General features: G+C 40.5%; 1 protein-coding gene across 7 annotated transcripts in view; it reads right to left on the reverse strand.

Moving 5' to 3' along the window:
* BIRC6 (baculoviral IAP repeat containing 6) overlaps nt 1-16,950 on the reverse strand; it is a 168,878-nt gene that overhangs the window by 16,090 nt on the left and 135,838 nt on the right. For all 7 annotated transcript variants that reach the window (XM_072140848.1, XM_072140851.1, XM_072140850.1 and 4 more), the window contains exons 66-71: nt 9,370-9,580; nt 5,847-5,992; nt 5,639-5,749; nt 4,020-4,237; nt 3,041-3,202; nt 866-943 (exon numbers count right to left, since the gene is read on the reverse strand). In XM_072140848.1, the coding sequence (XP_071996949.1) occupies nt 866-943; nt 3,041-3,202; nt 4,020-4,237; nt 5,639-5,749; nt 5,847-5,992; nt 9,370-9,580 (926 nt within the window). The remainder of the gene's footprint in view (nt 1-865; nt 944-3,040; nt 3,203-4,019; nt 4,238-5,638; nt 5,750-5,846; nt 5,993-9,369; nt 9,581-16,950) is intronic.

Raw genomic sequence — 16,950 nt, forward strand, 5'->3', positions numbered from 1 at the left:
ACAGACACGTCCCAGAACAAAGGGGATTGAGTTTTTTTTCTCCCCGTTTTAAAAAACATTCCTTTTGTGATAGAATGTAAGAAACCACAGTAAAGAAATGTTTACATCCCATTCATGGTTAGACTAATGCAAGTAAGACCTGCTATGCTAAAAAAAATCTGCATGCATACAACTGCTTTTTGTACAGCCAATCAATGAACATTGCAGGAAGACCACTTAAATAACCACCCCCAGTCCTCTGCCAAAATCTACTCTTTATTTTGTGTTGTTTAGGCTGGGTTCACACTTCGCTTTTAGCATATGCTCAGTGCATTTGACGTGAAAGCTCCCAACGTACATGGCGAGTGTACCCATTGCCATATACTGGTAGACAGAGACAAAGGTCTTTCCATTCTGTCTTTTTCACGGGATACGTTGACAAAGGCAAGAAATTGGCAGCTTTCCATCCTGCTCCCTCCTGGACATGATACTCTCATCAGAGGCATCAGAAGCCAATGGGGAGAGGATTCAACTTCCACAAGCCTCTGCTGAACAGATACGTCTCTCAGCAGGAGGGGGGACCTGGTGATGTCACAGTCCATATAAGAGCACTGGGGAAACACCCCGTACATCAAAAGTAACTCCTGTTCACTACTCACCCTACATTCAGGGGAGAGGAGTCGCTGCCCGACGTAGCCCACCATATAAGCATACAGTAGGATAAATCTCTGCCATATGTTGTAAGGACACGTTGAGAATCCAACCGATGTGTCCTTGCAAAAAACCCAACCTAAGTGTCTTTATAAATATAGCTTTTTATAAAAAAAAAAAAAATGATGCAGAAAATGCCGGAAGGGGACCATGTGAATAATTTTTAATGTAATACCTGCAAAAAACTTGAAGTCTGTGGATTCCATTTCTCCTCTGGTCTCCCGTGCCAAGTGTTCAGTATACTTAAACAAACCTGAAGAAGGGGGGGGAAGACAAAAGGTATGTGGGTTACCTTAGTACACAACTAAGGGTGTATGCATGAAGTATATTTATGGTGATAGATAAAATGTCTGCACTGATCTTGTACAATGACTTGTGTGTACAGAATGTAGAAAGTGCACACAAACCTCTCTATAATTTATTCCAGCAGCTGCACAGCTAGCTCACCCTGCCTTCCATAGCTTGCTGGAGCTGACAGAGAACGGATATAATAAACCGCGATTGCAGCAAGATTTCGAAGGAATTTATCCCTGGATAGCTGTCACCTGAACATTAAACGCATTGCCAGCTCTATTTTTAATTGGTTTGTTAAACACTTGAAGGCCTGCTGTTATGGAGAGACCTCTGCGCTGCCGCTACTCCCTGTAGCTCGGCGAGGTGGAGGCTCTTCTAAATATAGCAGAACCAGGCATTTGCAGTGAAAGCGTACAGTCAGCAAGCAGGCTGCAGGTGCTATATTCTGTATAAATGAAGACAATACTTGGAGAATACCACATTATTAGGAAACCCTTTGTTGTGAATGAGGAATGGAGGCTGATGGTGCGGAGAGAACATTTCTGTCAGGAAGAGAAAATCTTGTTATGTAACATGGCAGCTTCATTGTGCGGTCTGCAGTGCAATGACCCTAATGAAGCATAGCACCATGTCATGGATTTCTTATCTAGTAATATAGCCTCCCCTACATACAGATAATGCTGACAACATGGATAGGCTCACACATCCTCATGGAACATAACGGAAGGGCTTACATTACCATCATATCATACAGTGTATATGTATGCAGTGGGGTGCCAACAACTGTTTTTAGATTATTGTGTTTCATTAATTTCGGTAACAAAAAACTTAATTTTACTGACTTGGTATAGCGTTATTATTCAGTCTTGCCTTTTCTCCCCTCATGTTAAGGGGTACCATAGGTTCTTTCTATGTATGCAGAGGACCATAGTGAATCCGTTAGGACTGGGAAAAATATAACACTACTAATGGTAATTGTAGGGATAGTGCAATGTTCACAACTACCCCTTATCGGCTATAACTTTGTAACGCTCACTGTTGCATTCTTTCTAAAACAAATGCTGTGCCACTTAGGTCATGAAAACTTGTGACCTAGCAAATATTACATGTATTTGTCATTTCTTATCATAAAGTAATAATAATATATATGCAGCCTCCTGATTAAATACTTCAAGTCTCTTACATTTTGTAGGAAATTATAGTGAGAAATGCTACTACGCTGCCCCCCAGCCAATTGAAGATGGTACATGTAGGGCTCAGTCTACATTCCCCCCTCCTCCCCCCAGCCGGTTACTGCTGACATCATCAGGAAGGGGCAGGGAATGAGTACTCAGCAGCGGGCAGGTTAAAAGCGCTGCAGTTCTGCGGTGTGTAGCTGAAGCCCGCAGGGCTCCGCTGTCGCCCGAGAAGACCTTCAGGCTATTAACATAAGGATTAAAAGTATATTTTACCAGCAATCAGTCTTTTATAAAAGTATGTGTTCATATACACTGAGTGTTAAATGATGTGGTAGATTTCCTTTGAAAGTGTCCTTTTTTTCCCATAAAGTGGAACGGATTGTTTTATTGATACCATTTGAGGGTACGTATGGGAACCAACTCTTTAAAACACAAGCTTTGTTGCTACTTGCTATATAAGCCTGACTATAATGAACGGGGACTTGTGGTGATTGTATAGGCACCGTTGACATACTAAGATACCCCAAAAGAAGCATGTGAAACAAAAACATTACAAACCACCTTTTACAGCACTATAGACCTCTACATTACCCCATGTCTGAAAAAAAACAAATTTGAAATTGTAAAACTCCACAACTTTTTGATAATCCCACACAAGGCTTCATTCACACATCCGTCGGGGGATGTCATACATCGTATATACATCCCCATAGGCCGACATGTCCTATCTTTCCCTGGAATATGGCGCCATGGGCCACGTTTCTCTATGTAGAAACCCCCTCCTCCTCTCCCGGGCGCAGCTAGCACACGTTCATTTTAATTTAGCCTAAAACTGAAAATGGAACACATACATTATTGAGAACTAACAACCCTCATACCTTTCCATCGTTGTAAAGGTTTGGATTAAATCGAACACTGTGTCCGCCTGTTGTCTCCAGATTCACAAGCGGAGGTGAATTTGGGTAATCTTGAGGAAAGTAGACGTCAAATTCAAAACATCCATTAGCATATGGGGTGTCTGCTGGTCCAGTTATTAAGACCTGTAGAAAGCAAATAAAATATAGCATGTATAAATCATTCAGGTGCAGCAATATAAGCAGTGATGTTAATTTACGCAGTATGATACTTTACGCTGGTCTGCAAACCTAAAAGTAGTTGTACTACAGGGACTCCCACTGGATCATGAGAATGGACCCTTAGTAATCCGGAGACTCTGTGTCCTAGTCTCTCTCAAAGTTGCAGACTGAGCTTGCATCCTGCTGCTACATCAAACAATATAGGAGATATATAAAAAAAATTGCAGAGCACAGTGCTTGCACATCTACAAACACTCCCATACTACTGAATGGAATAGCAGGATGAAACATAGACCTACTGGTCCATGCATTAGGTGAGAATGGGACCTCAAGGGTTCCATTCTCTGGATTGCTAGGGGTCACAAAAGATGGAACCTCAACATTCAAGACACATACACATGCATACATGGTACAACCACTTTAAAGAGAGACTCCAAAATGGTCTGCTGAGGAGGAAAAAAAAAAAAGTGTAAAACACAGTGAATCCTTTTTTCTGTGACAATTGTTTAAGCCAATAGGAGCTGTAGAGCCCAAAGGATTGTCACATTGCATTACTCTTTTAATGAAAATACAATAAAAGAGAGTTAAATTATGATTCCAATACCTGGATGTTTGTAAAAGGATTGCAGAACTGGTGTTTGGCTAATGACAAAATTGATTGATTGCTAAAATACAAAGCAGTGTTGTAACCAAGATCCTTTGGAATTTGAGAACCACCCATCTTACATGATTAACTGGCAGTAACGTTAACATTTGTATTACTTTAAGGAGAATACATTACCTTCATGATGTCTAGCCTTTCTTCATCACAGCGGACAAAGACGCTGGATGAGGATGACAGCGGTAATGATGTAGAAAGCGTCACGGCCTCCTGGGCAAGGCGCCTGGCTCGTGCTGCACTGTTTGCATCGCTCGCGTTTTTCACCTGAGACATGTAGTGGTAATTCACTTTAAACATGAGTTTTCCGTCATCATCTTCAGAGACCATCTCAAAAGTATCTGAAAACACATAGGAAAACGTGATCAGATGCTATTACCTACTGTTGAAACTGGAATGAAAATGTTGTCAAAAATACAGGAATCTGAAGTATATAGCCCTATTATATAAAATGTAATGTGCATTTACAGGAATGGAGCCTATAATAATATAATAATGAGAGTCTTCTAACCAATGAGTTACTGCATTGCAGTGTGTTAACATGTTGAAGATGGAGCGCAATACCCCATCTTATGAGAATAAAACTTTCAGTAAGTAGTTTCTGTTGATCCAGGGAGTTATTCTGACATGGGGTCAGGAAGGTAGATCCCCTACTATGGGCCAACTGGTATCAGCCTTGCATGTTTTTTGCCTTCCCCTGGATGAAAACGGTAAAATGTAGGATTAATAGGTTGGACTTTGTGGACTGATGTCTTGTACTATAATATACAAGTAAACAGGATTCAGTTCATGCAAATTTGCAATTATAAGTGCAGTGACCAACGTTGCCAAAACAGCCAAACAATACTTTGACCTCATTCTGCCCATTAACACACATGGAAAGTCTGCTGTTGAATTTCTGCACCATTGTATAAGAGAGATAACAAGACGTCAAGTAACTGGGTCATACTGAGATTTCCCTTTGTTAGAAAATCTTCAGAGAAATGAGCTACCCTATGCATTCCCATTGTTAGACAATCTCTAGGGATACATAGCAGAAAATGGGAAAAGCGAACACGTGATTGACAATGTGATAAATGAAAGGTTTGATTAGCAAACGCATCCTTAATGTTTGACGGTTTTAGATCATATTTATAGGACACATGTTGGAAGTAGAAGTGGATCCACAGTTTTCCTGGGAGGGTGTCAGTCAGAGTCTCTGTATGAGTTATGGTATTAGTGAATTTTATACGTAATTGAATATCACCATCACCATCGGGTGATTAAGGCGCTTTCTAGCACTAGATTTAACATAGGATCTGTTCTCAGATACAGTTTTTGTATATTGGATGAGCAAAGGAACTGCAGCTTTCACACTACACATAGAAGGGGGATGTACTCCCATCTTTTCTCCCCTTGTCAATTTTAGCCCAGAACCAGATGAGATCAGTTAATCATCTCCAAAAGACTTGGCTTAATAGGAGATGCCTTTATTCATTTATTTAGTGAAGGGAAACTGTGACCAATGTATCTCCCACCCTAAGCCGATACTTAAATGCTTCCCAGTTTTTGTTGTGGTAATACTACCTCAGCTTACATTCAAGTCGGTTTATGCTCGAGTATATACATTATACTAATAACACCACCACTTGGGGCCTTTTTCACAGATCGAATGTTGGAAGAATACATCACAATGCAGATGATAAACCAGTGAAAAGAATAACCAATTAGATAAATGCCAAGTAGCACATTTATTTTCTTACCAAACTGTAGCTTTTTCATGATTGCAACATATTTCTCTTCCAAGGAACGAAGGACTGAAAAAGGTTTAGATTTCACAGAGACTTTTTTGGAGAATTCAGCCATCTTCTTTTCTGAAGGAGGAAGAAATTAACCACATTACTATTTAATACGAACATCAATACATATAAAATTTGTCAATGACTATAACAGTCCCTGAACTGGTCCTACCTTGGTTTGCTTGGAGGAGACTGGTGGTAGCAGTATACACTATCTCTGCTGTTCTCTGAATGTCTGGCACTAACAAGGTTAGTCCTTCTGGCTCTGGATCAGATGCATCTGGTTTCACTCCAGCTTTGGCCTTATCTTTCTTGGACCTATAAGTTTTTGGGCAGAACAAAAAAAAACAAAAAAACTTGACGACATGCCATTTTTCTAGAAATCCGAGTACAACACAAGATTGAAAAATAATAGATATATTTACGATTTTACTCTGAAAAATGGATTAACCACATCTTTAGTTAACACTTTCTGCGGCACCATAACCATAATCTTCAGGATAATTAAGAATGTGGCAGGGTCAACTTTACATCAAATCTGCAGGATAGTGAATAAAAATGAGATGACAGATTCCCAATGAGCTGATCAGAGGGTGCAGCAATAACCTGAGAGGTCAGGCCTCTCTCTGCAAGTCAGTGATGTCAATTCTCTGACTGAAGTTATGGTTGAGACCTACACAAGACCCTGATCGGCCAGACCTAATATGCCAGTGGAGACCGGTAAGGCCTAATAAAAGCAGCCTGTGTGCCGTCTCCTTGAAGGTTACAATTTGCTTATGGCTGTGAAAGACTGAAAGATAAATACATACTAACTCTGCATGTGCCAGACAAGAAATTATAGAGGGCAGTGGGGGTCACAGGACCCGCTTAATCTAGTGAGTGGCGGCCTCTGACTTCACTTCCCATGTTTGTCAAGGAGGCCACTTATAGGTTTAAGTGACTTACCCAGAGTTACGGATGTACTGGAGCAATACGAGAACTGGAAACTGGAACAAGCTATGCAAAATTTTTCTTTCCTTTGCCTCCCACTGGGAATTTATCATATCTATGGGAAACTCCTATAAATCACAGCTTTCTTACACTGCATCACTATTTTTTGCTAAAGAGAGTTTTAAATGGAAAACCACCCCAACTGTGCTCGTCCATATAAGAAATTATAAAGGTGTAAAGGCAATAACCACACTACAGCTGATTGGAAATCCATTACACATCACGGACGGGCATAACTGAAAGATGCAGCATATAAATTACAGATATCACTGTGATTAGGGATTGTGAAACTGTTACAGCTATCCCTGATATGAAATTACTAGAGAAATATGGAGTTTGTAAAAATGCTGAAATATTAAATTCCTGCTTTAGGAAATGCAGAGCTATCAGATCCTGTAATCTTTGGGGTGGACGAGGAAGTCGCAAATCACATCAGCATTATATTCTCAAATCACATTAGCAGATAAATTCACTTGCTGTATGATTAGGTGTTGAACCCATGAGGATGAGAGAAGACGCAGGCAAGGTGTATGGTGGTTTCAACGCTACCGGCAATAAATTATATTACCTTATTCCCTGGCAATCAGCTTTTTAGTTTCCCTGCATTCAGCACATTATCGGTTTGCTGATATACAGGACTTTTGAGGCATTTTCTTAGAAATCACAGAAACAGCTGTCAGGGCATGTAGTTTTCTTAGGCAAGGTAGATACAAGCAAACAGCGGTAATGTCAGCTTTACAAAAGTTGCCTCCCTTGCTGATCAATATCACAGAGTCATGTGCAATTTAATTGCACTATTCAGCCTTTAGGAAGGGATTAAGGCCATAGACATCTACAGCACATGAGCCATAAAAGCAAAATCTGTAGCCTAACATTTTGTGGTCCAATTTGGCATCGGTCATCATGAGGTGGTATATCCTTTCGTGACAAGGGAACAATTTGGCAAAAAGGGTCTTTTTTTATAGGAATAAACACAAATATGATTAGGGATTAGACTAAAGGAGTTAATTGACTAACAAACCACTTTCCCCTTGCACAGCACTTTTCTTTGCGAGTAGATTCCACAGAATTTCATGCCAGAAAGCAGTTATTTTTTTTTTATCCGACCCCTTTTGTTGTAAGCAGATAGCTGGTGCAGCAAAAAGTAGCTTGCATCTGTCTCTTGAGATCAGACAAGAATTGTATTCTGCCTTTGGGAGTTTAAAAAACAAAAAAGAATGGATATATATAAATATAAAAGAAAGACTCCAGTTTGCCAAGACTGCTTCACTTGGCTCAATGGGAAACGTTCTCGGTATAGGAGAAAATTAATCATATTCTACTCTTTACAATGGGCTCTGCAACAAATTGTCACAACAAACATCAGCAACAGAAAAGGGCCATTTATTTTATGTTCAAACCAAAGTCGTATCCCAGTGTGTCTTCAGATTAGGCTAGATTCACATCTCGTTTCCCTCCTCCATTGTAAGGATGTGTCCGCTCACGTTCCTACAGTAAGATATTTTCACCTGAAAGCAGGAGGAGGAGGAGCGAGCATCGTCAGCAGCCAGTGGTTAACTGCTGCTGTAGCTCTGGGTGTCTCTCAAGTGAAGTAACAAGGGGTATTCCAGGAATCAGCATAATTCATATACAAATGGGTCCTTGAAATATAAGCTTATAATTAGTAAAATGCTGCTCCCCTTAGCAGAAAATGCTGCTGACATATACTATAATGGAGAATTAAAATGCTACTGGCCCTTTAATTAGTCCGTTAATTTCCTCAGCGCAGAGAAGGCACAGGACAAAAGATGCTGTTGGTCACATGTCCACATCACATGTCCAGCACCTGCCTGGGCAGGTGCAGTGTATCCAGTATGGCCAGTGTTTTGGTGATGGCAGTTACACATCATTACTATGGTAACAGAGCAAGAAAACCTGTTAGATCATCACTGGGAGCAGAGCAAGGGAGAGGAGGAGTTACTGAGAACTAAAGGATCTTGGGACTTGTAGTTATCAGTGGCAGCCATCTTGGTGATAACTCCTCATACTTTAGAGAGGCTATAAAATTTTATGAATCATAATATCAAACAAATTAAGCTCAATTTTGTGACTAATGGCATTGATTCTTGTTACATTCATTTACTTATAGAATCAAGGGTTTTTGTATCAGAGGTTCATATTCCCGGAATACCCCTTTAAGTCCTTATATTGACAGTTAAATCACTTGTGAAACATTCACTGTGTATGCATAGAAGAGGCTGGAGATGGATGCCATAAAGTTGCATCCGTTCCTCATAGCCTCCCCTGAATGTATACTGCACTCTTCAGCAGGAAGCAGTTTTAAAAAAAAAGTGAGCCAGTTGCATTTCTAGCTGGACTATATTCTACTTTCCAAGTGTTACTTTAATTTTAAAGAAACTCTCCAAGCTCTTTACAGGATGCTGTTACAAATAATAGTTAACCATGCAATCTACACTGTTTTCCTTCTGTGGTTTAATGATCATGTCACACGATGAGCTTTGAATTGCTACTAGAATTGTATTTCAAGCACATTGGGAGAACCATCCCCATGAAAGCATATATGTTTATACAAATACTTGCATTCACTAAGTAGCAACATGGGATGTGCCTTATTTTTTTTTAAAACACATACAAAAAGTAAGAATAGAAACTGACATGTAATTTCAATGTACAGTGACACTGGCAGAATCAAAAACAAGGCTTACCTTAATCTGTTGGTATAGGTGTCTACACATGTTTTCATTTTTGCCAGCAACGTCCCCACAGATGCTTGTGACTCAGACTGTTCCTCCTCCTCTTCTCCATTAACACCAGAGAGTGGAAGCAGCAGAGGTACCAGGGCTACACATGAAGCAATGGCTCGAAGCAGCTCCAGCAGGGCACGGTACAGGGGCACATGTCTAGCCATGTCCAACACTATAAAAGAAAAAAACAACATTTTAGTAATCCACTATAAGCCCCAACTCCTTCAAAGTAAGCCATAAATTACATTACATAGATACAATTGTACCATGTTGTGATGTAAAAGGGTTCAAACATTGTGCAAAGTTACCAATTCTACTATAAAAACTACAAAAACACATCTGAACATTGCCGGAAGGAAATCAACTCTGAGCGTCCACCTAACAAAGGAATTCTGGCTCAACTTGTGACAAAGCAATGGCCTACATGTTTTCAGTCTACACTAAAGTGTCCTGTGGAGGGGAGAAGATGATACTCAATAGAAGCGGTACACTATAGCATGTCTCGCCATTAGCACAGGACACATTAGCTGGATGTTCAGAGGGAAGATACATTGTGAAATAGAAAACTAATCACAATGATCCCGAACAAAGAACATCGCAAATCAATCTCTAGGCCAAAATGGCTGCTATATGAGAGAATATTCCCTGCGTATATCAGTTGAAGATTTTAGCTGCAATTTTTTACCCTGCTTTCCCATTTTAGTGTTGTGGATATACGCAGAACAAAAAGTGTAAGACTTGTGTCCATAGACATGTACTGGCAGCCAGAGGTATCCTTTTTTCCTCGGTCTTACCATTATACTTCACATCCAGCAAGAAACACTGGATTAAGAAAATGCAGGAGTCTTTACTTCTTTACCCTTCTTCCTCCTGGAGAGAGCCGTATTTGCTCATTGAATGCCCATAGGGACTATGACAGCATGGCATCCACCCCAAGCCTCAGCTGAGCATATGCTGTGGGTATTTTCCCAGTGATGAAGCTGCCCAAATATGGAAAGTTAAGTCACTCAGGAGACACCGTTAACTTTTGCCGATGCCATTTAAACAGAGGATGTATCCGACTGTATGAGCATGAAGTGGGATATGCTGCTGCCTTCCCTTTTAGAGATATGTCAGAAATCTTGAGGAACAAACATGATGCGAATCTGACTTAGCGTAGTTTTGTCCGCCAGCACAGCATGACCAGCAGATACAACACGAGGTAGAAGCCCCATGATATATGAGCTGTGGCGGCAGGGGGTGGAGCTTCTTCCCATGTCGGTGCACAGAGCACCGGCGCATGATAAATCTCCCCCCTGGAGTTTTCAACATTATCTTCTAATGGAAGTATCTGTCAAACTACTCTGAACAGGTGATGCACAGGTCACAGAGCAAATCTAGAAAACACTCAATGAAAATTTTCAGACTATGGCTCATGTGGCTGCTGTAACGGATGAATCTCTCCAAATTCATTATGAACAGAAAACAGAATATAAATAACTATAAGTTTTTAAATAGGGCCAGGGACAAGAAAAAACGCTTTAACTTTTACAGAAGGAATTTTCTATGTAGATAAGTTACCTACTACCTTCATGCTTACTGCTCTGCGTAGATGTCAATACTGGTCATAGCATTAATAGCAGGTAGCAGTCAATGATTTTAGAGGCAGTGGTGGGTAATTGTTAGTTTTATTTCTCCACCGAGCCACGACCCAGCTCTTTCCCCTCAGATTCAAGCAAAGCAAAATTACAGGCAAAGAGGAAAGTAGCCTGTGCAGCACACGGCATGATTTTATTACATGCTGTTAAATGGTACAAAGCCAATCAATACCACCAACATAGGTGGCTGTCATGCCCCTGTAAAGGATATTTAGTCCCCCTGAGATGCGTCATCCACGTTCTCATAGGAGAAAAAGGAATAAAAAAAAATTATATTATAGTAAATACTATATATAATACATAAATATAATATCTATACTCCATCTATATCTAATATCTCTCTATATATAGCTTTATCTATATCTATATCAATGCACCACTATGTCCACGTAAAATATCACAATGACATTTACTATAGTAAATGAATATCTGGTAATCAAAAAATATACAAACAAAAAAATGTGACCATGGATTTAAAAACGGGATAGTTTATAATTTATTTTTCCCGCTTTAAGATAGGCAATCAATACTGATCATCTTTACAGGACTGCCAACAGGCCTGGTACTATACAGTGTAGAAACAAAGGTCTGTACACTGTATAACAGCCATGCACTGTTACTGTATTATCTCACTATATAAGAGGTTATGACTAAGGATGCTTATTCATTCGAAACACATCAGCCTTGCATGTTCTGTGTACACAATGTATTTTTTTAAACTAAACATGGAAAAGTCATGCAGGGCCACATCGACTTTTTTCCTGCCATACTCACCTGCCATTTCCTGGAGTCCGACATACCGATATATTGGTGAACAGTGTCCTGCTTTTTGTTTTTCCTATCTACATGAACGCATACAAAGAGAGCTGTGTACACGAAACAGTGGCCATGTACTGTTACTGCAGCTCTGCTCCAATTGAAATTAACGGGAGCTGTGGTTGGCACCTCCCACCACCAGTCACATTGATGGCTTATTCTGACAATAACCAGGTTCAAAGGGAACTGGTCTGCAGAAATTGACCTTATAAACCACTACCAGTTTCTTTTCAGAGGGTTCATTATGTGGTGGTGGTATAATCTAGAAAATCAACTTTGAAGTGAGATGTATAATGTCACAGAGGTGGAGAGATCAGCAGTAAAGTCAAGCTCTCCCAGCCTCACAACGCACCCAGAGATTTTAGGAGAGCTGGTTATAATGCCTCTGGATGCAGGACCGTTAATGTCAGTTACACTGAGAAAGGGGGGTGGGGACGAGTTTGAGTGAAGCGGCAGTATAAAAAAACATACGTATATATTTTATATATACGGTAAAAGATGGGGGGGGGGGGGTTGCCAAACCTAATGGGCTGATAAAATGGATAACATCAAGCAGCACCAACTCTTTTACAAATCGTTTAGCAATCTGAATGAGGCTTAATTGAATGAGGACGACGATCCCAAAACATTAAAGCCATACAAAGGAGACCGTTCACTGCAGATACTTTCTGCGTTACTACCAGCACTGGAGCTGCTGGGCTATTTTACACCATTTCAGTTGTGTATTTTAATAATTCCAGTCCATCCTAGTGTTAAGAAACTCATTAAGATTCAGAGCTATGTAATAAGGCGGCACAGCAGGACTACTTGCATGAGTAACATAAAGGTATAGCAGCTATAGTACAGAGGGAAACCACAGGCACAGTACAATACAAAGCCGTCTCATTTCTAATTAAAAGCCTTAAACTCTGCACAGTTGCTACAGACACATAAAAAAGCTCAGGTAGTTCATTTCCTGAAGGGCTCAGCTTTTCCTCCTACTGTTGCTAAATAATTCAGCACTGCAGGCTTTCCCAGCCCTCATCACTGTACCTTTCCAAACATATGAATGTGGTTGTGTGCGCTCCCGGCCATCATGTCACTTCGGCGCGTTTTATGCTCTGCTGCATTTTAAACTCATAAGTCACGACTCTTCGTCACAGGCTTTTGCCGAAGTGTGTCTAAAGCTTCTGAGATTGTGGCTCCCAGGGGCTCCGTTAATGTCTAGTGGCAGTCACATGGGGTATGCCAACTTCTTCTGAGGTATAAAAATACAGGAGCGCTAACAAAATACAATTCATCATAGTCAAAATAAAACCAACCTCACCTAAAGAAGCACATGCCTCATCTTTATCATTATAACCATACACCCCGTTTTCCTAAATGGAGTACAGGCAGTCCCGGGGTTACATACCAGATAGGGTCTGTAGGTCTGTTCTTAAGTTGAATTTGTATGTAAGTCGGAACTGTATATTTTATCATTGTAATCCCAGACAGAACTTTTTTGGTCTCTGTGATAATTGGATTTTAAAAATGTTGGGTTGTCATAAGAATCAATATTAACACTAAAGCTTCATTACAGACACATTTGATAACTGTTACAGCTGATCATTGTAGCCTAGGACTAAAGTACAATAAATTACCAATATGTATGTAAGTCGAGTGTTGTTAAGTAGGGGACTGCCTGTATAGCAAAAACCAAAGGAAATACTGTACCCAGCTCCACCCGTGTCAACCAGGGACAGGGCATCAATCTCATGGTGGGATATATGTATTCTGTTCAGTCTTATGTCTAGTTTTTAAAAGAGTAGAATGGAAAGGCCCTTGATGTCAAATTGTCAACCTGTTGATGTGCAATGGGGAAAAGGACATTTCATATTCGGCATTGATTTAGGCTGTACCCATGCACCGACATCACATTGTCATTTGAGGGAATTCTTGTAAAAACATTAGACATGAAATAGAAAGTCAAATCACATGATGCTGAAAGGGGATCAACAATCATTTGGAACATTTAATTTATTTTTTTAAACCCTGCAATGTAGTGTATACTGCACTGTGTTGTAAAGGTTAATGCAGTTGGAGGCAAGTGACATTTGGTTTATTCTATGGACAGCAAAATAACCGTTTTTCCAAAGTTCTACACGGAGAGCGCAAGGACAATAAGATGAATCATTGTGACAGGTCAAAATAGATTTAATGAACAGAAATAAGTCATATATAGCACAAAGATTTTGTAACTGCAACGAATGGTTAGAAGTGTCGGCTATGATTAGCTCCAATATTATAAATCATGTCACAGAGGAAATTAAACAATTCACACAATTTGCCACGTTCACAAAGCATCTCAATTAGAAAATCAGAAATCCAGAAAGTACTTGCTAGATACTTCAGTGATTTTTTTTTTTTTTTTTTTTTACAAAGGGAAGGGATTCCAAAAGCAAGTTCATGTGGTTGCAACCAAAACCACGTTGGGGCATACAGAGTAGTAAATTCTCAATTCTCCTATTGTGTATTGGCTACCAGAGCATCTATAGCATATGTATAATCAGTGTTAAATCAAAAGCTGACCGCCAATTGAGTTGGGGAGAAGTCCATTCTAGTTCAACAGAGCAAGGCAGTATTGTATGGCTAAAAAATCAGCAAGACAAGTCGCAATAGATAATGCAGGTGCAGTGAAGCCCTGAAGATGATCCTCTGCGGCAAGATCAACAAGGCTATGAAGGGCATTTATCATTGCTTCTATGCAAGTTTCTAGCGTAGAAGCAATTAAATAATTACAATTTCGAGTGTAATGCGCAATCTTTATCATCAGCCCACACAAGATCAAGGGCTTAAGATAAATTCCCCCACTATGCATCTGTCAGGTATGTGATATGGGCAGAGTCCTAACAAGAAAAGACAGGGCCCCATAACAAAATTGTGGTCTGGGCCCCCTACATATGAGCATAAGCAACACAAAAGTATGTGTCCTATGGGTGAGATTTAGATTGGCTTATTGTGGTACATTCATGGTACAGGGCCCGATATAGAATCGATCTGGGCGCAAAAAATATAGTGAGGCCGGAGCATCTTCGTATATATAGCACCACATGCGTTGGCGGGGGAATGTGAAGACTGGTGCACAATGCTCCAGCGCTTAACAAATTTCCCCTTGGTGTTCATTTATACAGACGGTCCCTGACTTAAGGACACCCAATGGACCTTACTGCCCACTGTGACCGCTTCTGGTGAACCTCTCTGGATGCTTTGCTTTAGTCCCAGGCTGCAATGATCAGCTAAAAGGCGTCTGTATTTAAGTTTTATTGATGATCTTTTTTCTAATCATATCACAAAGTTTTAAAAATCCAATTCTAACCAAGGCAATTCTAACCAAGGAAACAATGCCCTTTTAAATATACCAGTTCCGACTTGGATACAAATTAAAGTACATACCTAAAAGAACCAAATTTTTTTTCCACACGTTTACTTTTACGTTGTGGTGTTATATGAGGACTTAATTTCAGGAAGACCAGACATCATTAATTAGGGCCATTTACACTTGCTTTGACGGGCTGAGCCCTCTTCATACGCACAGGGCGTTTGCTGCTACACAGGTCTCACTGCTACCACCATGCTGCTGTATGGAACTACCATATATACTCAAGTATTAGCCGTCCAGAGTATAAGCTGAGGTACCCAAATTTAACACACAAAACTGGGAAAACCTACTGATTCCAGAATAACCCTAGGGTAGGAAATGCATTGGTCACAGCTTCCAGCAAGTATAAGGGCCCATGCACACTAGTGTGTGGCCCCATTGCTACGGCCAGGCGATCACATGTCGGGCATGTTGGAGAGGAGGAAGAGGTGAAGCAAGCACTGTTCGCCCCTCCCGCGTTCTTACGGCCAAAGATAGAGCACGCTCTATCTTTTTTGTGGCCACGGTACGGTAAGCACACGTTGTCCTCACTGTACCGAGCTCCACAGACAACTATGTGGGACGTATATCCGGCCATATGTATGTCCCCCTGGGCCCTTAAGCTGACCACACCAGTATTTAGCTAGCCGGCCTTCCCCTGCCATCCACAGTATGCAAAGCCTTAACACTGTACTCGCCTTTCTTGCTTCCGCTCAGTCTTTGGATCCCCGCACGGCTGCCACACACAATGACGTCAGCCGCTTGCCGTTGTCATTGTTTGTACGCCAACAGCATTGCGCAGGGACGCGAAGCAAGAAGAGGGGGCGTCGGAAAGGTGAGTACACAGTGTTAAATTTTTTTTATAGACTTGAGTATAAGCCATGTTACTTTTTTTCAGCACAGTTTTTGTGCTGAAAAACTCAGCTTATACTCAAGTATATACGGTAATACTTACAGCTGTCCGCCACAAGGAGGATATATGTGACAGGCTGTGCTATAACATTAACCACTTGTTTAGGAAGAGAAATCAACCTTCCTCAGGAATTCTCGCCAGGGAGTTACATGTCTGTCTCATTCATAAGAGGCCATGGGTTAGCAGTGTCAGCATCAGAGAAGAGGGCAGGCTAGCTTGACCGTATACACCACTGGAACATGTGTAAGGACAACTAAAAGTTGGGAGGGGGGGGGGCAAAGTTATTGTATACATTTCTAGATACATTGCAAATAGATTTTTGGTTGCATTAAATCTGGTACATATTACATCCCCCTAAAATATAAAAGTAAACTTATTAAAAACCAAAATTATCTTTAGGGTCTCCAACATAAGTAAAAAATAAATTCTGTTTCAGTAGCTTCCTCAATTTCATTGTTATTTCAAAGCACAAGATTCATTACAACTAGAGGCGCTTGTGCAGCACGCCTATTGAATTAACATGAAGCGCTGTGATACAGAGAACGTGGCTGGCAGAATATTAAGTAGCCCGTCTGCTGATCTTGTGGAGCGGCTTCTTGATAGAAACAGATTAGCCGTTAATATGTACTTCAGGAGACTGTACATTATAGTCCACTTTAAAAACACACTGAGTATGTCAATATGAGTTCAGAAATCTCATATCCATGTTGTGGAATTCATCCGCATGGAAAATGACATGACCTACAGAGTTTACAATACACATGTTATACATGTCAATGGGAGGGGAGACTTATCAG

The sequence above is a fragment of the Engystomops pustulosus genome, chromosome 3 (genome assembly GCF_040894005.1).
Source record: "Engystomops pustulosus chromosome 3, aEngPut4.maternal, whole genome shotgun sequence".
Classification (NCBI taxonomy): Eukaryota; Metazoa; Chordata; class Amphibia; order Anura; family Leptodactylidae; genus Engystomops; species Engystomops pustulosus.